Raw genomic sequence first — 22,552 nt, 5'->3', positions numbered from 1 at the left:
CGAAAACCATTAGTGCACCAGGGCGGAGCTCTGGACCGCAGCCAGGAGAGCTGCGGGCACGGCCGAGGGATGAGCGGGGACGGCGGGTGCTGCAGTGGGTGCGGGCCGAGCCCTGGGTGGGCGGTGAGGCTGGTGGGCTCCGGTCCCTGGGGAACCCGGGGATGGCTGGGGAAGGTTTATGGCTGGGGATGTCTGGTAGGCACGGGTTGTTTGAGTCTTGTTCATGACATCAGAAAACTGCCTGCCAAGTGTGGATTAACGAGTGGACAAGTAATTACAATCCTGTGGGAAGTGACAGCGCAGCCTGGTTACAGGGACTGCTTTGGGGCAGTGCGGCACATCTCCCCTTCCCTCCTTCCCTTCCCTGCAGCCACAGTAGCCTCCCCAGATCTGTGTGTCCTCCCCAGCCCCACTCCCCCAGGTGCACAAGGTGACCAGACCCTGCTGCACCCACCCACAGCTGGAGCATCGCTGCCTTCTCAGCGGCAACAGCCCCTGCAGCCCTTGAGGAGCAGGAGAAAGGGTGCTTGGGAGGGGACCCGAGCATGTGAGAGGCCAAGCTGAGAGCCAGAGTTCCACCTGGGGAAAGGGGCTTCCCCTGGGGACAGCGCTAGAGAAGCCCAGTCCGTGGGGGCTATTTCCATCGCTCGTGCCCATCCCCGTGTCACCAGGGCTGTGTGGGTGCGAGGGGTGGGTCTGCCCAGAAGCCAGGACAAGCCCTGGGAGCGTGAGGGCACTAAATCTCAGCAGAGGCTGCCCTGGAGCAGTCACAGGGCTGGTGGATGCCTGTCACCACCAGCACATCCACCCGCAGTCCGTTGGCATGACTGGCCGCACACCAGAGCGGGGAGAAAAGTGAGGCAGATGATGGGGATTCCTGTCCCTCTGCAAGCGCAAGTGTCTCCAGGCTGATGCCACTACCTGCCTCACCCCACTGCCAGTGCCATGGGTGTCCCCAAGCCAGGGTTCCCGTCTGTGGCTTGGAGACCTGACCCGGAGTCACCGTAGGTACAGTGGGTGTGGGTGCAGGCTGGATGAGAGAGCCAGGCCTGCTGCTGATAGTCAGCATGGGAAAGTAGGTGTGCAACTCCCCCGCCGTGCCCAGCGAGGGGAGAGGGATGAACAGACAGGGTGTGAGGGTATTTCCACACCGATGGAATGAGGCATGAGGAAATGCAAGAGCTGCTTGCTATCTGGAAGGCAGACACAAGAAATAACGTGGGAAGTTCCAGAGGTTGGTGTTTGCTGTGGAGACACAGCTAAAGCAGGTGGTGATAGCTGGGGAGTCTGGCTCTGCTCAGACACAGAAATATTCTTTTGTCTAGAGTGAAACAAGCACTGATTTGTTGTCCGTCTGTCCTGCCTTTGCCAGCTGGAACGGCTCTGGCTGTACCTCTGACTGCAGCTCAGAGGGATCCACAGGGAGAGGCTCGGTCCTGCACCCGTGGCAGGGAGCCCCCATCTCTGGCCCATGGCTCTGCCTGAGCCCAAGCTGGAACACGAGAGCCAGGGTGCCACCAGTGACCCCGTTCAGAGTAGGAGGGGGCTCAGCTGCTCATGGTGCTGAGCTCACAGGAACAGGTTCCTCATCCCCAAGCAGGGGAGAAAGGGCTGAGCTGGTCCTTAGAGACAGAAGTGCTTGGGATCAAAGGCATTTGGCACCTTTATTGCTAAGATGTGGGAGCAGCGCTCAGACAGCCTTGGGAGGGGTGAGCTGCCAGCAGGGTGGGTGCTCACAGTGCTTGGGTACCCGAGGATGAGTAACTGCAGCAGGACTGGGGGGAAGAAGAGCTTGGACCATCTGTGATCCCAAAGCAAAGCAGAGATAACCACATTGCTCCACACTGCCCAGCTGAACAGCGGAGCGTGTGAACTGGCAGCGCTGATTCACTGGGAATCATTCCTGAGAGGGGATCGCCTTGGCACACCCTGTGCCGAAACGGGCAGAGCGGGTCTCTGGCTGGGGAGTGGGTCTGTGCTCCAGCCAGGTGCTCACTGATGTGAAGCAGGGAATGACGCAGGGCCAGGACCTTGCCTGATGCTGCGAACAGCCTGGAGCACGGGCCAAGGCGCAGGGGCATCACCCTGGCTCACGTTCACTGAGGGGAGGAAAAGCCGGTGGAGAGCATGTGCGGCCCCGGCATGGAGTTGTGCACGGAGCCCAAGCACAGTCTGGGGGACCCCAGAGCACAGTGTAGAGTCGCTCCCCTCATCTCCCCTCCAGCCAGGCCTCGCTTTGCCGGCTCCATCGCCACCTCCTCGGCTTCTACAGCTGAAGGGGACGAGGCCATGACACCTGTGTCCCCTCCGTCCTGTCCTGCGGGCAGCAGAGCGGGCAGCAGCGGATCGAATGGGGTGAGCATCAGGCATCACCCCATGCTTGGGCCAGCCCTGTCTGGGCTCAGGGTGATGGCTGAGTGCCCTGAGCCTGCCCAGAGGGGAGTTTCCATTGCACACACACCACACAGTTCCCTTTCATGGTAACAGATCCAGCATCGCTTTTTTCCAGATAACTTGGGGGGCTGTCAGGACACGTCCTACCAGATGATAAGGAATTAGCAGCTGAGATAGAAACAGTGGCCTCATATTTCACTCCACACCTTGATATATTTGTTACCTGTTTTGGTGTTGTTCAAACCTACAGAGAAAACCTGTTGACAAGAGTAGAGCCTGTGCCTGCCATTGCTTCCACACAGGAGAGGCCGTTCCCAGGGCTGCATCCTTTGGCCCACGGGGAAACTCAATTAGCTCTCATTCATGACATTAAAAGCACAATTAAGTGCTATTGTTTGAGGCAAATACAAGGCACTGGTCTTTTCACACCAGCCCTCACCACACTGGTTTACTGTGGGCACTGCTGGTCCACTCCTACCCCATAATTTCACCTCCCTTTCTGTGGGAATGAGGAGTTCAGGGCTGCCTTTCCCCTGCAGCACTCACTGGTAGCACCTGCCATTGTTTCCTGCCAAACAGAGCCGGTACCATCTCCTACCATCTCCAGAGCTCCGGCTTGGGGGGTCGCAGGTGTGTGTTTCAGAGGTTGATTCTGGCTCTTCTGTAACTGTGCCCTGTCCTCTGAGCTTGTGCTGAGGGTAAGAGGGGCCGGTGTGTGGGATCACGGTCACCATGTGGGATCTCAACCAGTGCTGACTGACAAGAATATTGGTCAGGAGAGACCATCAGAGGTTGATACTGCAGGAGGATCCCCAGACCTCCTCCTAGGCTCCTATGCTGGCTGTAATACAGATCTTAAAGTTGGGCTGAGGTTGTGATAATGCGGAACAGAGAGTCCTAACTCCAGGTGTTTCCTGGCTGTGGGATGTAGCAGGGCTTTGTCTCCTCTCATGGCTGTTGTCACCTTCAGATGGACTTGTAACTTGGCCTAAAATGTGGGGGTGACCCAAGCAGGGGTACCGAGCTTGCAGCAGAGGGGCTCATGGCCAACATGGGGATTGCCTGGAGCAGGAGGGTGTTTGCTAGAGCAAACGTGAGCAAAATGAGCATGTCTGGAGGAACTTGGAGCCAGGGTGGCCAGGGAATGGCACAGCTCCCACACGACAGCTGTTGGGTAATCCCGTACCCCCCACTGCGGAGGGAAGCGGGCCAGCAGAACACCGATCTTCTCCCTGCCAGGTTGCCCCAGGACTTCGCTGGAAGCTGAGCACAATCCTCTGCAGGCTCTGCCATTTGCCAGCGATGGGTGCTCCCAGAGCCCCCCTTTGCCCCAGCTCTTGGAGGGATGGGGCTTGCTTGTGCCCCAGATTCTGTAGCCCCCACATTTGCAGCCCATCAGGTCTGAGGTGGGGCTGAACCCCCACAGCGGGGTCCTGGATCTGTTTCTGGTAGAGCTGCTTCCTCGGTGGCCACCCAGGAAAATCCCCATCACCTCTCCTGCCAGCTGCAAAAGAAAGAGAACGTGACTCCGATTAAGTCCTTGAGATCTAACAGCGATGCAGATAAAGCCTTGTTGTTATTGTGTCCTTCAGGGAACAGATGAAAGAAAGGAGGCACTGTGAATTACCAAGGGTGAGGCTCTGGGAACGTTTCAGCAACTCCAGCAGCAGTTAAGTGCATGAGAACGTGAAAACAGCCAGAGGGGCCTCTGTAAGGAAGGAGATCACCAGGGAGAAGAGCACAAAAGGGCTTCTAATCCCCGAAACGCTCTTTCACTACCTCGCAGGCACCTCGGCTAAGACAAAATAACTTCTCTCATCCCAGCATGACATGGCTGGGGCCGGGCAGGCCGGCAGCTTGGGTGTGCAGTTTCCCACTCCTGGCGCCACACCAGCACAGGGATTGGGGTTTTCTGGTTTTTTTTTCCCCTGACAAAGAACAAAGCAGTGCCGCTCTCCCTTCTCTGCTGCTCCTTTCACGCTAATACCTGTCCAGCCCCATGACTGTAATCACTGTGCTCAATCCCTTAATAGCACGGTGCAGGCGTGGCTGTGGGGCGGCTGCCTGGCCTCAGCCCTGCGCATCCCTCCCGCATCCATCCTGCATCCGTCCCACCTCGGCCTGGCTAAACCCTCGGCTTTGCTGGGGGTCTCAGGGCTCCTGCCCCTCGCTGCAGCGGGGGCTGCACTTGGCCCATCGGTGCTCTCAACACGGGTGCTGCTGGTCCTGCTGAGCTACGTTGGTTTGTGCCCTCAGCTGTAAGGTGCAGGACAGAGCCCGTCTGCAGGCAGAGGCACTGGTGAGACTCCATCCGGCTCCTCCTGTGTCCTGGGACTGGGTGTCTGATGTAGCTGCAAATCCTTTATCTCTGATTTAGACTATTTAAGCATTGAAACCTGCCTCAGCAAGGGGACAGGAGAAATCGTGTCATGGAAGTTTTTAGCCTCTACAAACCTTGTAGAAGTCTCAGGCTGCGTGGGTGGGTTTGTGAGAGGAGATGCAGAAAGCAGGTCCCACTGGGAAACACTGGGCATCCAATGTTTCTGACTGAAAGTCTATGGCTGCAGGGACTTTCCAGGCTCTGTATACTGGTATGTAAGGAGAAATTACCGGAGTTTCTTCTCTTTTGAGCTCCAAGGTTCCTGCCAAATACGGTATCAGCACACAGACACTGCCAGGTCTGTGCTTGTCCTGGGATAGAGGTCCTGACGGGAAAATTTCCATCTGGCTTTGGGCTGGCCCGTGTGAAGATTATGGATGCTCAGAGCTCTTAAGTCAGCAGCTTTAGACTCTTAAAAAAAGCAAATAAATAGATTTGTGGATTTTTAATGATATAACGACTTGGCATATCACAGAGTAACTTGTGTTACTTCATGGAGGAGCAGCGGGTGGAGCTGGAGGGAGCATCCGTGTCTGGTGCAACACACAAGTGCTAAAATGTGGCCGTGAGCGAGGAGCATCGGTCTGAGTCACGCCAGGTGCTGGGAACTGCAGCGGAAGGAGAGGATCCCGCGTGTGCCACAGAGGATGTGACAAAAGACATGAAATCGGAGAGAGAAAAATGATGATTCTGGAATTTGGCTCTGGCTGTCAGGGGTGACGAAAAGCATCGGCAACGCCTCCTGCCCCAGCTATAAAGGGCTCCAAGCCAGGGGGAAGCCAGCACTTGCTGCCTGCGCTGCTGAACCGAGCCTCTCTAGCCCTCCAGCACAGCAGCCTTCACCATGAGCACCACTGTCAGGCAATACTCCTCCTCCACCTCCCTCAAGGGCTTTGGTGGCCTGGGGGGAGGCTCCAGCAGGCTCTCCTCCATACGGGCTGGGGGAGGAGGCTACAGAGCTCCCAGCGTCCATGGAGGCTCTGGCAGCTACTCCGTCTCTTCCCGCGTTGTCTCCGGGCTCGGAAGTGGCTACGGGGGCAGCTACTGCAGCAGCGTGGGGGGCAGCTTCGGCAGCAGCTTTGGGGGTAGCTATGGGGCTGGCTTTGGGGCTGGCCTTGGAGGTGGCTTTGGAGCCTGCTTTGGAGGTGGCGATGGCATCTTCCTGGCTGGTGAAAAGGAGACGATGCAGAACCTCAACGACCGCCTGGCTGCCTACCTGGACAAGGTGCGAGCGCTGGAGGAGGCCAACACTGACCTGGAGGTCAAGATCCGGGAATGGTACAAGAAGCAGGGACCTGGTCCAGAGCGGGACTACAGCCCCTACTACAGGACAATCGAGGAGCTCAGGAACAAGGTAGGATGCTGTCACTAACGGGGTGGGATGCTGTGTTGTCAGAGGAAGCAGAAACACTGGCCACTACCTCAGTAATTAGTCAGCAGTAGCTGTGGTGATGGAGCCTCAGGTGCACTGGCTGAGGGCGGGCTGGAGATGAGGGACCGCTCGGTGTCAGGTCTGGATTTCATCCTCCTGGAAGGACAAGTGGCCATTTTCACTGGAGGAGATGGATGTGGAAGGAGAGATTGCAGAAATGAAGAGACAAGTCTGTGGTGCCAATGTGTATTTTAGGAGAGTTTAACTGAGTGTGCAGGGAACGTTGTGGGTGAGCTCAAAGGGAAACACTGATATCATGTCTGTAAACTGTGTCAAGGACCTTGCAAACTCATTTCAGCTCCTCTGTGTTGATGTGCAACTGGGACTGACCAGTAAGGGGTTTCCTGCCCCAGGCTCTCTGTAACCCCCTCCCAGGCAGCTCCGGGGGCTTTGTCTCAGTCCTGAGTCAATTCCCACCATCCCACTTTGGAGGAAATACTGAAGAGTTGGCATTGTTCTTCTCTGGTGCTTCTCACTTGTGAATTGCCCCCAGAAAAGGTGAAGGAAGGCAGTGTGCAGCCTGAATGCTGGCAAGCGATGCAGGGAATCCATTTTCCCTCCCTCTCCTTGGCACCGTGGCCAATGTACTCCCAACCTCCGACTTGAATCTTCTCCCAGGGTGGATTAGTTGCTCCTGGTTCTGTAATATGAAAACCTGAAGTTGTAGGCACCTGCTCACAGCATTTTGCCCCCTTTCTGCAGTTGGTAAATGAAATCCATGCCTGACCAAATGGGTTCGAGGTCTGTGGGATACAAGGACCCAGCCTGGTCCATCTGTCCCAGCAGAAAAGCTGCTGGGTGCAGCAGGTGGGGGCAGGTGATTCCTTCATGGCTGTTCCATACCCAGTCACCTGCCCTGAAGCATGGGAACAAACGCTGCCATCGGATCTCACACATCTTACGTGGCTTCATGCTGCCTTTTGACACCCTTACTGAAAGAAAGGAAAGGGGGGTGGCAGGGTGATCAGCCCCTTCCTGCAGCCCGTCGCACTCGCCCTGGTTCCATACACCCTCCTGCTCAGGAAACCAGAAGCATCCCCAGCATATTCCTGTCCTGACAGCCTCTGCTCCCACTCCTCAGTCAGGCAGGAGGAGTTCCTGACACTTCCTTATCCTCCTTCTTCTTTATGCTCCACCCCCCAGGTGCTGGTGGCCACAGTGGACAATGCCAACCTCCTCCTGCAGATTGACAATGCCAGGCTGACAGCTGACGACTTCAGGACCAAGTAAGCCCCATTTCCTGGAAAAAATGGAGCAAATTCTGCAGAGAGAGTGGATGACATGAGGAGAAAATCCCATCCACCCCCAAATGGGCACTGTGGGGATGAAGCTTTCAAAATTAAGGTGTCATTTCCAAAGCAGTAGGTTGTCTATAGGCATTTGGGGGTGCTTTTGCTTCCATCCAAAACTCGAGGGTTTTAGTCACATTCCTTGTTTCTCTGTGCTACTCCTCTGCAGGGAACGTGCCCCGTAGCTCTGCTGTGCATTTAACTGGTGTGTGTACAGCTCAGCAAAGCCCAGACCCAGTAACAAGGCCCAGCAGTATCACAGCAAGGTGCTCAGATGCTGTTTTATCAGTTGATCCCCTGCGTCCATTAGCATTTGCCTTCAGAAGGGTTTCCACTGACACAATGGCAGCAGCAGCACCGCAGGGCTCTGGCCCAGCTGGACAAGGTCCCGTGTGATTTTTGTGACTGTTGTTGTCCCCAGGTTTGAGACAGAGCAGGCTCTGCGCCTGAGCGTGGAGGCCGACATCAACGGCCTGCGCAGGGTCCTGGATGAGCTGACCCTGGCCAGAGCTGACCTGGAGATGCAGATTGAGAACCTGAAGGAGGAGCTGGCTTATCTGAAGAAGAACCACGAGGAGGTGAGCCCAGAGCCAGGCTCAGGCTGGGCCCTACAAAAAGAGCCTCATGCATTGTGGGGAGGAGTCCGTCCGAAGGCGCAGGGTGTCTCTGCAATTAGGGCTGGGGGCAGACGCCGGGCTGGGGGCGAGAGAAACAGAAACCAGGAGAAGGGCTGTGGGTTCCTGCCCTGGGCACAGGCAAGATGCTGGGCACGGCGGGGATGCGCTGGGGTCACTGTGATGCATCGTGTGTCTCTCGTGGCAGGAGATGAATGCCCTGCGCGGGCAGGTGGGCGGAGAGATCAGCGTGGAGATGGACGCTGCCCCCGGCATCGACCTCACCAAGATCCTGGCTGATATGAGGGAGCAGTATGAGAGCCTGGCCGACAAGAACCGCCGGGACGCCGAGCAGTGGTTCTTCAGCAAGGTGAGCTGGGCCGGGGCAGCGCGGGGCGGCGTTCGGGCCCCTCGGCTGCGCCTGCTCGCCGGGGCTGGAACGGCTTTGCCTGCTCACAGACGGAAGAGCTGAACCGGGAGGTGGCCATCAACACGGAGCAGCTCCAGAGCGGCAAGACGGAGATCACAGAGCTGCGACGCACCATCCAGAGCCTGGAGATCGACCTGCAGTCCCAGCTCAGCACGGTACGAGGGGCGGGGGACACGCAGGGCGTGGGACAGGGTGTGCACGGGCGCTCTCCTCCCTATGCCCCCTGTGCCCCCCTGAGCACATCCCTCTGCCCTGCCCACAGAAAGCAGCACTGGAGGGCACCTTGGCCGACACGGAAGCCCGCTACGGCACGCAGCTGGCCCAGCTCCAGGGGCTGATCACCAGCGTGGAGGAGCAGCTGGCCGAGCTGCGCTGCGACATGGAGCGGCAGAACCACGAGTACAGGGTCCTCCTGGATGTCAAGTGCCGCCTGGAGCAGGAGATCGCCACGTACCGCCGGCTGCTGGAGGGCGAGGATGCCCAGTACGTGGAGGGGCTGCGTGTGGGAGGCGGGTCAGGAGGAGACGGACATAGTGAGGGAGATACAACATGAACAACCCGTGTTCCCCAGAGGGTCCTGCCAGGCCTCTGCCTGACCCGGTCCTGCCACCTGCTCTCACATTTTGGCCCTACCAGTCCCGAACAGCCCTGTGGTTACCACTGTGCTGCAGCATCCCTGCATCCGTTTCCCATCCCTCTGCCTGCGTGATCCCTGGGAAGGAGCAGGTACCAGTGCTGCTCCCTGCAGCAGGGATGCCTGAACCCCCTGGCACATGCACATCCTTACCACCTTCCTTTAAATGCTGTCACTCAGCAGTGTCTGGAAGGCATTTGAATCACATATTGGTACAAGAAAAGGGGGTGTGTTAAATAGTCAGTTTGTCTTAGAGACTACTCACTCTTTGCTGGTTCCTGACCGTCCTTTCTCCTTGCTCCTCCTGCAGCATGTCTTCCCACTACATCTCACAGCCTGTGAAAGAAGGTAAGAACATGTCTTGGCTGGAGCACAGGTCACAACCTTTGCTGCCCCCTTAGCACAGACTCTTGTTACTAATTTCTAAAACTTCTATTTATTATATTTTCAAAATGTGAATTGACATAAACCACTCTTATGATCTACCAAAACATTTCAGAGAATTACCTGTACAGCCTGAAACTGCACAATAAAGTATTTAGGGGCAGGAATGTGATAGGTTTCCGAGGCCATTGGTAATGACAAATCTACCCTTGAAAATCTGTGACTCGCCTTCTCCTCACTTCCCTGTAAATAACAGTCCCCTCTTTCCCCATTGTAGCACCCGTAACCACCCGTCAGATCCGCACAATCTTCGAGGAGGTCCAGGATGGGAAGGTGATCTCCTCCCGGGAGCAGATCACCCAGGCTGCCCGCTGAGCCGCTCGCTGCCAGCCCTGCACAGCAACGCAAAGGAAGATTCCAGCCTATGTGCTCTGGCTTTGCAGATCACAGAAAGCACCTTCTCTTTCTATCACCCCCCTCGCCCTTCCTCCCAGCACTGTGCCGTGCTCCAGAATTCAATAAAGCTTTTCTTTGTGCTTGTGCAAACCCAGCTCCAGTCCTGTCGCACTGTGGATCCAGCCTGTCCCACTCCTGGAGCTGCAGTGTGATGCTGCTGCTGGGAAGGGACAGTGTTCCCACCGCCGGTACCCAGTGGGACCAGTCCTATGCCACTGTGGGAGCCAAGACCTGGCTGGTGGTGGGTGGAGGTCGAGAAAGGCGAAACTTGTGGGAGGGTTTTATTATCTCAGACTTGGCACCAGGACATTCAGGTCGGGGTAAAGCGCTGCTTCCCCAGCTCCAATGCATGGCAGCATCGAGCTGGAGCTTTAACTCAAGCAGCCCGAGCTGGAAAGGGAACGAAATCCAGGTCACACAGCCAGGACCCTGCCAGCTGCCCCCTGACCAGCTCTGCCTCAGTGGCTGCTGGTTTTTTGACAAGGTTTGCAGTAGAATCAGATTAAGCCGTAGTTGTGGTGGGGACACGGGGCTGATGCCCTTCCAGAAACACAACCCTGGCACTGTTTAACACTTGCTTCTAGAAGGACAGCTGAAGGGGGAGCAGTGCAAGCGGCGGTAAGTGGGGTGGTCTGTAAAAGCAAAGCGGTTAAACCTCCTATGGGAGCAGTTCCTGGCACTCCCTGGCTGTCGTGGCTGCTCCTGATGCAGCACTTCACCATCGGCTGGCCCAGCTGTTCCTGGAAAGCCAGTTCAGACACATTCTTGGCTGGATTCTGCGACATCTATTACTTCATAGACCCAACTTCTATATCAATGGGATGATTCAGAGAAGCACTCCTAGATGTGTGTAAGAGTAGAGCTGGCTATGCAGCTTTAAGACCCCTTTCCAGAAAATCTGCCTGGATTTTATAAGGAGATAAGGGAGACTTCAGCATTCTCCCCCAAAAAACTTGGAAGGACCTCACAGTGCATCATCCTTCACCTCACAGCCAAGGTGGCAGGGGCAGGGACGCAGGGCCTAGAGGCACCCATGCAGCTCTGCCCAGTGTCATCTGGAGCTGCATCCTCCTGTGCCCGCAGAGCAGATCCTCTGCAGCATGTGCAGGGCATCCCTGTGCTGCCTTAAAGCCCTTCCTGCACCCGCCGACACAGGCACGGCTTTGGTTTGGGAACAGCACGATGAACAGCGATCTCATTTCCACTCAGATTCTGCTGAAGGACACAGCAAGGCGTCGTGGCAAAGGGGTGGTCACGGCACCGGGGCCTGTGCTCTGCCACTGTGCTTGCCCCCAGCACACTGTGGGTGGGCCACAACCAAGTAACAGAGGATGATTCCTGTCCTGAGGGTCTGCTGGCCCATCTTTGTAGCCCTGCAGACAGATCCCTCTGCTCCCACACCTCTGCAGGAGCCAGGGGGTGCCGCACAAGCAGCGCCCCGTGCGGCAGGGCTGATGAGCCCGGGTGATGCCCAGCCTGCGCTTAGATGCCCAAGAAGGGTCAGGATGAACACAGGCTGCAGGAATGCCCCAAAGGACCCCCTGTGGTCCCCATGGAACAGGGGCCACCAACACCTCCCGTGGTTCCTCCAAGCCCCCCGCAGTGGTTGTGCCCCTCCAGCTGCCGCCCGCACAACACCGGGCCTGGGGATGCTGAAGGTGCCTCGTGGAATTCATCCCTGCTTTATTCTCCTGGAGAAGTCTGGGCACACCCGTGTTGCTATAGAAACAAAAAACAATACTTTGCTAACAAAATCCCCTCTTTTAATTACTCCCACTACTGCAAATTGTGAGGGAGGTGTGGAAAGCAGATGTTCACCCTCTCCTGCCTTAAGCATTTCATCCTGACCTTAAGGAACCACTGAGGAGGGAGCCGCAGGCGGCGGCAGCTGGAGGCAGGTCTCACCAAGCGAGGTCTGACTCCAGAGATGGCTTGGCTGCACGGCTGTGCTGAGTTATCCAAGATAAAGGACCACTTCAGAGAGAGACATGAAGGAGCGGCTTTCCAGCTCATTTTAGGGGACTTTTCTATGATGCTGAGGCAAACCCACACAGTGGAGAGGTCTTCTCCAGGTGGTTTCCTCCTGGGGTCTGCTGGAAGCTAGAACTGCATCTCCTCTTTCCTCTGGAAGTAGGAGTGTCTGGAGTGTCTAAACACTGATGTGCTACATGAAATGGCTGTTGTGCCATCAAACTGGCGTTCTGGTTCTGAAATGTGGAAGAAAAAGGCCGACAGTGAGCGAGTGTCAGAAACCAGAGGCAGAACCCGATTTCAGAGTTGCTCCTGATTTACAAGGGAGTGTTACAACCAGCACGCAGCCATTTGTGGTTGTGTTCAACGGAAGGTCATGTAAATAACGCCTTAGAGTTTTTAATATGCTGTTTTAAGTCTTAATTAACACCTCACGGTTTTAATTGCTGCCTTGTGGCATTATCAAAATATCACAGATATTTTGAGCAACGGGCACTTTTATGACATGTGGTTTAATAGGAAACAGGAGCTGGAAGCTGAGGCAGCTCCATGGGAAGAGCAACAGGTCGGTAACTGAGGAACGGGACAGGTATTCCCGCTACAGTTGGCCTGCGGGAAGCAGGTGAGTCCGGCTGGCCGACTGCTCCCAGGGCTTTGCTCACATCAGGGCTGCAGCTTGGGCTTGCAGGGGGCTGGTTTTGTCACCGGCAGTCCCACTCCACATAGACAGCCTGTGGCTCTGCCCTTCGCTGTTCCCCGGGTGAGGAAGTTAAGCACATTCCTTGGAGCTGCGTGTCCCGGCCGCCCCCATGCTGCTGCGCCTGTGCCATCCACACCTGGGGAGGATGAGCAGGGAGTGGGTGTCTGCTGGCCCCCTGCCCAGCTCACGCAACAAGAAGATGCTGCTGCTGAGGGACCAAACCAGAGCAGACACGCTGGAGATGCCAGTGCCCTGGTTCTGAGTCGCACCGACCTCTCCCCTTCACCAGTGGTAAATGGGAATGCTGCTCCCTGCACTTCTGATATCCCAGGGGCACATCCCGCTCCTGTATCGTTTCCAGCTTCCTTCAGATGGAGGGGAGGGAGCCTGTGCCCTTTGAGGCTACTTACACACATACCTCTGCCGCTTATTTCCATCCTCGCTCCCCCCTCCTTTGGCAAACGATCTAAGGAAGAACTTGGCTGTTTGGAAGGGGTTGTTGGGGCCTGTCTGTGAAGACAGTCAAACATTCACCATGTACACACATGAGAATGATCTCTTCCTCCACACCCTGCATTATTAGCTAGTGACACTGCGATCTGCGGTTCAGCCCGTGACGCAGGGCCTCACGGAGCGCAGGCCGCGGAGCTGACCGTGCCCGGGGCCTTCTTGCTCTTGAGACACAGCCGGTGTCTCACCTGAAGCTCTGCTCACACAGGAGCTGGGAGCTCCGAGCTCACGCTCAAGTTTCCTCCCTGGTCACAACTGAGAGATCCCAGGGTCAGGGATCTCTCCACCACAGGCAGCATGGTTAGCTGCTAAGCTGTGTCACTGTCTGCGTTGTGCTCTCTTGTCCACAGTGTGTAGGGGCCAGGGGGTCTCCATATATCCTGGGCCTACATTACACCACTGAACAGTTTTTCCTGGAGCATCTCACCATTCTGAAGTTGCACCAGGTAGTAGCCAGACCCTGCCCCTCCTGAGCCATCTGCTGGCCTCTTGTTCCCCAAGAACAAGAAAAAACGTCCCCTGCTTATTGCCTTTTATATCCCTCCACTCGGGTGGTCTCCGAAGCGCAGCGAAGCACCGAATGAGCCCTGAAGCACAAACTCCCCTGTTCATGACAAACCATCCCCGTGTCTGCAGGCAACAGAGCAGATGTGTGTTCCTGGGGTTGGTGGCCTCACTCCTTCTGGCACTGCTGTGCTTCCAGGGCTGGAGCCTCACGACACTGTGGTTGTCCCCACGATGGGGAACTGCTGGGACGACAAGGTGCAGTGAAAGAGATGCTGGCTGAGTCCATCGAAGCGCTGCTAACAGCTCCATTCCAGAGCTGACAGTGCAGAGCAGCATTAAATGTAGCCCTGAGCGAGGAGCCTCCTCCTTTGAATCACACCCGACGAACTGACTGGGAACGGGACGAGCACAAAGCTGCCTTTGTGAGGGAGAAATTTTCTCGTGGAATATGACAAAAAGCATGAATAGAACAAAGGTAAAAATGACGATTCTGGAAGTTGGCTCAGATTTTGGGAGTGATGAAAATCATCAGGAATGCAACAGAAAAAAAAAAAAGCGCCGGCAACGCCTCCTGCCCCGGCTATAAAGGGCTCCAAGCCAGGGGGAAGCCAGCACTTGCTGCCTGCACTGCCGAGCCAAGCCAGGTGTCTGTCTCCAGCCCTCCAGCCCAGCAACCTTCGCCATGAGCACCACTGTCAGGCAATACTCCTCCTCCACCTCCCTCAAGGGCATTGGTGGCCTGGGGGGAGGCTCCAGCAGGCTTTCCTCCATACGGGCTGGGGGAGGAGGCTACAGAGCTCCCAGCGTCCATGGAGGCTCTGGCAGCTACTCTGTCTCTTCCCGCGTTGTCTCTGGGCTCGGAAGTGGCTACGGGGGCAGCTACTGCAGCAGCGTGGGGGGCGGCTTCGGCAGCGGCTTTGGGGGTAGCTATGGGGCTGGCTTTGGGGCTGGCCTTGGAGGTGGCTTTGGAGGTGGCTTCGGAGGTGGCGATGGCATCCTCCCAGCCGGTGAAAAGGAGACGATGCAGAACCTCAACGACCGCCTGGCTGCCTACCTGGACAAGGTGCGAGCGCTGGAGGAGGCCAACACTGACCTGGAGGTCAAGATCCGGGAATGGTACAAGAAGCAGGGACCTGGTCCAGAGCGGGACTACAGCCCCTACTACAGGACGATCGAGGAGCTCAGGAACAAGGTAGGATGCTGTCATAACCAAGACACCTTTGTTAAAGTCACTTTTTAAAAGATGACCCTGTTCCTAAGAGGTGAAGAGTCCTGACACACGCAGGTGATTGGTGTGAGCAGGGAAGACAGAAGGAACAGGCTTTGGAGTAGCTGTTCTGATCCCTGAGCAGCGGTTTGCCAGTCATGTCCCTCCCCTGGCACGAGCCGGGTCTCTGCTGCCTGGCTGGGGCAGGACAGCAGCAGTCAGAGGCTGTGGGACACTGGCCTGGGGCTCCTGATGCAGAGGGCACGTGGTGCCGCACCAGCCATTTCCCCACGGAGCTGTGAGCTGAACCTGCGCTCCCTTCGCCAGGCTCCTGGTCCAGCTCTCTGCAGGCAGGGACACGTTATCTCTTGGGCACCGTTCCCTACTAACAATATGCAAATGGATCTGATAAATCATTCTTACAAATACCCTACGAGTCAGATCCTTCCCAGCCCCATTCCCTGTCCGGTTCCACACCTGAGCTGGGTGGTTCCATGAGAAACCCCATTGTGCACCACCAGTTTTGTATGTTTTGCTATGAAGTCCCATTGTTGTTATTCCTCCCTTGCTGTGCTGTCCCAGTAACTGTTCTTATCCCAACCCACCAGGTTTGCCTTTGTCTTCCCTTTCCTTTTTCCTTCCTCCCTTTTTTCCTTGGAGTTGGGGGAAGCAGATGAGCAGCTGTGTGATGCTCAGCTGCCAGCTGGGGCAAAACAGCTACAAAAGCACAAGGCAGAGGTTAAAAAAGGAAACTGCACTGTGGGATGGGTGTTCTTTGGGAGGTACAAGCAGACTGGAGAGAAAATACAGGGGTGGGATCACCCAGGGTGGATCCCCCTCTGTCTGAAGCCAGGGGTGCCACGCTCCCAAACACAGCAGCTGACTCATGGCCAACCTTGTTTCTTTATTCTTAGCAGCTCCCTGGCCAGTTTTAGGCAAAGGTCCTTGAACAAAAGCACCAGGATCTGTCCTTTCCCTCCCACCCTGCCATCGCCCCCCAGATTACTCATCACCCAGCTCCCTCACCCCTGCCTAGGGAGGTGCAGGGAGATGGCACGGAGATGGCAGCATCCCGAGGCAGCTCTGGCTCCTGGGGGTGTAGGGGGGGGTGGGTGGGGGCTGTGTGTGGGGCTGGGCGGTGGCAGCAGCCAGTCCCCAGGTGAATTCTGCCAGGCACATGGGGTAGTAGTGGGACAGGCTCCAGGTCAGCCCTGAGGGAGGTCACATACTTGGCATTTTTGAGCTCCTTCCCTGGGGCTTCACCCTGGAGTGAACCCTCTTACCCCCAAAGCTGCTCCAATTCCAGCTCCACTCCAGAACACACAAAATTGTGGAGGCTGAAGCTGTCAGCAGCCTGGAACAAGGTCTTTGTGAAGCACCCTGCTCATGATTCGGAGGGAGACAGACCCTTCCCTCCCCCCCAACCTCACTGCAGCTGGAGAAACGCACATGGATATTCCCGGGTGAACGCTGGGATATCCCCCGGAGCACCAGAACTCACCCAGAGCTTTTCATTAGCTTGTGGCTACAGAAATTGCTGCTCATTAAATGGCCAATCATTTTCCAAATCCCAGAACAAATATTTGCACCTCGGGTGTAATTATGAAAGCAAACCAATCCAGGCACCAGCCACTCCTCCCTCAGCCCTTCCTCCCAGCTGGGATGCTCGGCACTGCCAGGCGAAGCTCGGAGCGCTGCCAGGACTCGCATGGAGTGAGCGGCTGGTGATGCTGCCCTGGCAGAGCCATGGGCTGTGGTGCTGGTGTCCACACAGACCCAGTCAGTGCCCATGAGTGGCTGAGCACCAGCGTCCGGCTGGATTGTGCCCAGCCAAACAGGTACAGGCTCCAGCGCTGCCCTGGTCCTGGATGGGAGCTCAGGCAGCACTTGCCATCCTCTGGAAATACTGTTTCACCCATTTCCTTCCTTTTATTCCTCCCTCACCCAGATTCTTTCTGCAACTGTCGAAAATGCCAACATTGTCCTACAAATCGACAACGCCAGGCTGGCGGCGGATGACTTCAGGACCAAGTAAGTCCAAAGCCATTGAGAGCTCTTCTGAGAGGGGAAGGACAGGACAGGGAGCTTAAGGCTTTGCTTTGCTTTCTGTGAGTGAAGTGGCTCCACTGAGTCACTGCTCACTGAATCTGTGGCATTTGGGACCTGAGCATCCCATCCCAGCCATGGCACTGCCTGACAGCCCTGCACTGCGGAGAGCCGTGCATGAACGTTTGAGATACAGGATGCTTGGCAGAAAGCTGAGGAAAGAAACAACAGGAAAATGTCTGTGTCCAACCAGGCTACATGGTGCAACCGCTTGTGTCTGTGTCTGCAGGTTCGAGACAGAGCAGGCTCTGCGCATGAGCGTGGAGGCCGACATCAATGGCCTGCGCAGGGTCCTGGATGAGCTGACCCTGGCCAGAGCTGACCTGGAGATGCAGATTGAGAACCTGAAGGAGGAGCTGGCTTATCTGAAGAAGAACCACGAGGAGGTGAGCCCAGAGCCAGGTTCAGGCTGGGCCCTACAAAAGGAGCCTCGTGCACCATGAGAAGGGGTCTGGCTGAAGGCACGGGTTGTCTCTGCAATTAGGGCTGGGGGGAGACGCCGGGCTGGGGGAGAGAGAAACAGAAACCAGGAGAAGGGCTGTGGGTTCCTGCCCTGCCTGGCGAGCCGCTGGGCACGGCGGGGATGCGCTGGGGTCACTGTGACGCATCGTGTGTCTCTCGTGGCAGGAGATGAATGCCCTGCGCGGGCAGGTGGGCGGAGAGATCAGCGTGGAGATGGACGCTGCCCCCGGCATCGACCTCACCAAGATCCTGGCCGAGATGAGGGAGCAGTACGAGAGCCTGGCCGACAAGAACCGCCGGGACGCCGAGCAGTGGTTCTTCAGCAAGGTGAGCTGGGTGGGGGCAGCGCGGGGCGGCGTGCGGGCCCCTCGGCTGCGCCTGCTCGCCGGGGCTGGAACGGCTTTGCCTGCTCACAGACGGAAGAGCTGAACCGGGAGGTGGCCATCAACACGGAGCAGCTCCAGAGCGGCAAGACGGAGATCACAGAGCTGCGACGCACCATCCAGAGCCTGGAGATCGACCTGCAGTCCCAGCTCAGCACGGTACGAGGGGCGGGGGGCACACAGGGCGTGGGACAGGGTGTGCACGGGCGCTCCCCTCCCTATGCCCCATGTGCCCCCCTGAGCACATCCCTCTGCCCTGCCCACAGAAAGCGGCACTGGAGGGCACCTTGGCCGACACGGAAGCCCGCTACGGCACGCAGCTGGCCCAGCTCCAGGGGCTGATCACCAGCGTGGAGGAGCAGCTGGCTGAGCTGCGCTGCGACATGGAGCGGCAGAACCACGAGTACAGGGTCCTCCTGGACGTCAAGTGCCGCCTGGAGCAGGAGATCGCCACGTACCGCCGGCTGCTGGAGGGCGAGGATGCCCAGTACGTGGAGGGGCTGCGTGTGGGAGGCGGGTTGGGAGGAGATGGGCTACAGACACACACTCTGCTTTCTCGGGACTCAGCTCTGGGGTAGTTGCAGCTATGGCTGCCCTGGGGACCTGTGCCTGCTCCCTGACCACAGTGAGATGCTGTGACTGGCACCGGTCACTGTGGCAGAAGCTGTGACCCCCTCCAGGACACACCGAGCAGGGCAGAGCAGCAGCTTTACAACTGCTGTGGGAATTTTCCTCTTGCCTGAATTCAGAGCCTATGTAACAACAAAAGGTTTTGTCCCTAACTTCTCTTTGTTTCTCTCCTCCTCTTGTAGCATCTCTTCCCAGTACTCCTCCGCCATGTCCTCACACTCCGGCAGAGACAGTAAGAACCAATCTCACTACACATGTCTATCACAAACAGAGCCCTGCTTTTACCACAGCTCTCACACCATTGGGTGAATGCTGGTGGGGTGAATGCTGGTGGGGTGAACACTGCTGCTGTGCTGCCCCGACTGGGGTGACAGCAGCCGAGAGCCTGTGTGTGTCTCTCAGCTGTAAACCATGGGAAAGCTGTCAGGAGAGGAAGGGCCTGACACTCCCACAGGAATGATGTCCCTGATGTGGGCCTTGTGACTGAGCAGCTGCTGCTCTGGCTTTACACAGCCTGGCAAAATCCAGCAGCACCACACATTTAGGGAAGGTGCCTTTTGCCTCTGGACCCTTCCCATCAGCCTGGCTTCCCCCCCTCCATGGGGGGTTCTTGGAACAGTATCTCCCAGTATTTTCCATGTCCTTTAGAACATGGAATACCTGACAACATGTCAAAGAATCCCCCCTCCTCCCTGCCCCCCAAATAACTGTCCTCTGCTTTCCCTTGGCAGGCATGACGTCTTCCCGCCAGGTCCGCACGATCGTGGAGGAGGTGCAGGATGGGAAGGTGGTCTCCTCTCGGGAGCAGGTTGCGCTCACCACTCGCTAGGACAGCCAGCAGCTCTGTGACCCTTGACCCCAGGCTCCGGAGAGCAGGGAGCTGAGCCAAGCGTTGTCCCAGGCTGCATGTGATGGGGTTGTGGCACAGAAAGTCGTCAGCTTCATTCCTTCACCCCTCCTTCCTGTTCTACCCTCATTCCGCACGCGTGCCATCGTGCACTCTGTACACATTTAATAAAGCTTTTCTCCCTGTTCATGCAACTGCAGACTTGTCTGTCACTGATACACAATCTCTCCAGGCCTCGGGGTTGTGTTTTCTTGCCAGGGAAAGTCCTGAGCAACCACAAGAAGGAGCCAGCAAGAGGAGGGGAGCAGAGGGACAGGGGAGCAAACAAACCCGATCTGAGAGCTTTTTCACTGAGGTCACTGGCCAGAAACACACAGGACCAACACAGACACCAACCAGAGAGGTCTGACGTTTGAGGTGAAGTGGAGGCACGGTGGAAGGATGATGTCTGAAGTCAATGTGGCTCCCAACAAACAAACAGTGCTCAGTGCTCTGACAGAAGCACTTTCTCCTGCAAGCTGAATTTAAATGGCTTCAGCCAGACTCCAACTGCCATGTGTCGGTTCCAGCTCAGGAGCATGACGTCAGGGTGGCTGGTGTTACACACACATGCCTTCTGTCTTGCTTGGCTGCCTTTAAATCACACTGTGAAGCACACTGAGTCACACAGGTCTTTTCAGGTTGCCTGAGGGCTGCACCTAACAGGTTCTAAAGTAACCATTGCCTAATCTGGGAGGGATGAGCAGCAGTAACTCTTATCACCATGGCATCTCAGAGATCACTGCTGAAATCCTCTTAAGCACCCCAGCTAGTGCCACATGCCAACACTGCTGCAGGCCAGGCCAGGCCAGGCCAGGTTTGGATGCAGCTGGTGCACCGGCAGCTGGGTACCACGTCCGGCCTTGCCCACTGTCCTCCAAAGGATGCTCCTCTGCTGGTCGCACAGCAGACACGTCCTGCAGGCTTGCTAGTACAGGAAATCATTTCAGACTCCAAAACCCCAATGGAATTATTGAGATCTTAACTTCATGCTTTCTGGCCAGCAGCACTTGGGAGCTCTGCCCCATCACAGACCGTGTGGTCATCACCCACCTCAGGAACACGGATTTGAGCCCCAGACAAAAGGGAAAGATCACAGTCTGCAGGGAACCAGCTTCCCTTCACTCATAATGATGTACAAGGAGGTTGTGCAGCTGAACCTGAGCACATCTGTCTGTTGGATTGTTACTGGTGATTCATTCTCCTTTGGCCTCCTCCAAGCACCGCAGTCCGTGTTGGACAATTATAGAGGCATGCTCCCTGGCTGGCACAGCCCCTGGAAAAGGGTGGCTGATGTCATGCTGTGCATGACAAGACAAGCAGAGAGGAAAGGTGATCGAAGAAGTGGGGAACCTGCCAGGTCTTTCCAGAAAAGGGAGTGTGAAGAGATGTTATCAGCCCGTGTTACGGCTCAGCAGTTACGGAGCAGGGTAGGATGTGAAATGCAGACCAGAGTGCTGAGTTCTCTGGCTGTACCACGCTTCTCAACAGACCTTCCCTGCAGAAAGAGGAACTCCTCCAAGCCAAGGGAGCCAGAACTATCTCAAAACGAAAAACTAGATCCAGCAAAACATCTTTTAGCATCAAGCTCAGACCGTGGCCATGGGCACAGGTCCAGGCTGGAAGTTCTGGATCAACTCAAAGGTGGGTTTTTTGTTTCCATCAGAAGAAAGCTGCTATAGCTCCATTGTGGTTGGCAGCGTTTAAAATCTAGAGCCACCTGCAGAATGCCCCTGCTCATTCAGGCTTTCTGAAAATCACAAAGGTTACGGATTACCTCTAACTAGGAGGCTGAAAGGAGATGTCAGTCTGAGTATCTGGCTCTGCTGGGCGCACAGTATGGCATGGTCAATGCTGCAGCCAAAAGGACACAAGAGAGGGATTTATCAAGGGCATATTTAGTTATCTATGGTATCTGTCACCCAGTGCTTGGACACCCATTTACACCCGTCAGCAGGAATGAATACTGGAGAGGAGCTGGGAGTGGTGATGGAAAACCCAGGTTTGTCACCAGTTGGTCCAGTCCCACTGGGAGGATCTTATCAGGAGTTTTCCTTATTCACCAACACAAATTTGCATCAATAAAACCAGTTTAAATTCTGAGTACAGCTCTGAGTAACCCCGTTACCACTGGGTTACCTACAGCACTCTGAAAATGGGAAACACCACAAAACCATCAGGAGATTCATCTTTTCCTGTTACCTTTTGCCTCACATGGGTGGTATCTATGACACAAATTGTCACACCCCAGAGATGGACAAACACTGGTTTTGGAGAGCACTCAACACGTCTGAACGCCGCAAGCATGAGAACAAAAGCCCTGTTAGGATTCAACAGGGAGTTAGAGAAGCAAGGCTGCAGCAAACAAGGGTGAAACTTTAGTGGAGAACAAACCAAAAAAAGGCCACCCAAGCATGTCTTCTACAGGAATTTCATCAGCCGAGCCACAGAGAGAAATGCTAAGGGTGAGCTGGTGTCAAAGGATATGTAGCAGCAAGAATGCTCACAGTGAACAGCGCTGAAAATGAGCATCAGGTTTCCAGTCTTTAAAGCTCCGTGGTTTAAAGCACCCAGAGAGTTTTTACAGCGCCCTCGAGAAGGAGGATTGCTGTTATCACTGCTTCCATCCCACACAGCATGAAATTGAGACGTGGAGAAGCTGAATGGTTTCCCTACAGTGATTTGCAAAGTTGGGATCAGAACCCTGGAGCACCTGGTGTCACTGCTGAGATGAAGATCAGTTTCGGTACAGCCAATAACCCGCAGAAAAAGAGAGGGAGGACAATGAGGACAATTGCCTCAGTAATGAGATAAGGAAAGGCTTTGCAAATAGTGAACACATGAATTTTCTGTAGGTGAAACATGGGGATTTAGCTGACAGAAGCCAGGGCTGCCCATAGTTCTCTCTCTGCCTCAGGACTCCCTGACACGGCTCCTGAGGGCTGGTGGGATGTGCAGAAGCCAGAGCTGGCGTCTGGTGGATGCCAGACAGCGCCTGGTGCTCAGCTCCCCTTCCCTGGCACTCCCTGGCTGGGCTGGCAGTGATGTTGGGTGGTGGCCAGCAGCTTGGGCACTGCAGGAACTTGGGCTCCAGTCTTGTGCCTGAGTCACTGGGTCTGTGGGGAAGTTCTCTGGAGAAGGAAAGTAGCTGCTGACTCAGGGAATGTCTGTAATAAC

The 22,552-nt window shown here is 56.0% G+C and overlaps 2 protein-coding genes across 2 annotated transcripts; both read left to right on the top strand.

Annotated features, from left to right (window-relative positions):
* Positions 1–5,618: 5,618 nt before the first annotated feature.
* LOC311201069 (keratin, type I cytoskeletal 14-like) lies at positions 5,619–9,932 on the top strand (the record flags this gene model as incomplete). The annotated part of the gene is made up of 8 exons (XM_084275375.1): positions 5,619–6,128; positions 7,350–7,432; positions 7,917–8,073; positions 8,318–8,479; positions 8,569–8,694; positions 8,802–9,022; positions 9,484–9,521; positions 9,835–9,932. 8 exons carry the CDS (start codon positions 5,619–5,621, stop codon positions 9,930–9,932), a joined length of 1,395 nt encoding a protein of 464 aa, XP_084131501.1.
* Positions 9,933–14,172: 4,240 nt separating this feature from the next.
* Positions 14,173–19,509, top strand: LOC311201363 (keratin, type I cytoskeletal 14). Its single transcript, XM_084275744.1, has 8 exons — positions 14,173–14,893; positions 16,857–16,939; positions 17,244–17,400; positions 17,642–17,803; positions 17,893–18,018; positions 18,126–18,346; positions 18,672–18,721; positions 19,221–19,509. Exons 1-8 carry the CDS (start codon positions 14,384–14,386, stop codon positions 19,316–19,318), a joined length of 1,407 nt encoding a protein of 468 aa, XP_084131870.1. The 5' UTR covers positions 14,173–14,383; the 3' UTR covers positions 19,319–19,509.
* Positions 19,510–22,552: the final 3,043 nt, after the last annotated feature.

This window comes from Gallinula chloropus (assembly GCF_964237585.1).
Source record: "Gallinula chloropus genome assembly, chromosome: 26".
Taxonomy (NCBI): domain Eukaryota; kingdom Metazoa; phylum Chordata; class Aves; order Gruiformes; family Rallidae; genus Gallinula; species Gallinula chloropus.
This window is presented reverse-complemented; position numbering and strand designations above follow the sequence as displayed.

Excerpts from the sequence above, each read along its gene's own strand:
- LOC311201363 (XM_084275744.1), top strand. The coding sequence starts at position 14,384 with ATGAGCACCACTGTCAGGCAATACTCCTCCTCCACCTCCCTCAAGGGC. Across the intron at positions 17,804-17,892 it reads AGCAGTGGTTCTTCAGCAAG|ACGGAAGAGCTGAACCGGGA; the intron begins GTGAGCTGGGTG and ends GCCTGCTCACAG. Across the intron at positions 18,347-18,671 it reads CTGGAGGGCGAGGATGCCCA|CATCTCTTCCCAGTACTCCT; the intron begins GTACGTGGAGGG and ends CTCCTCTTGTAG.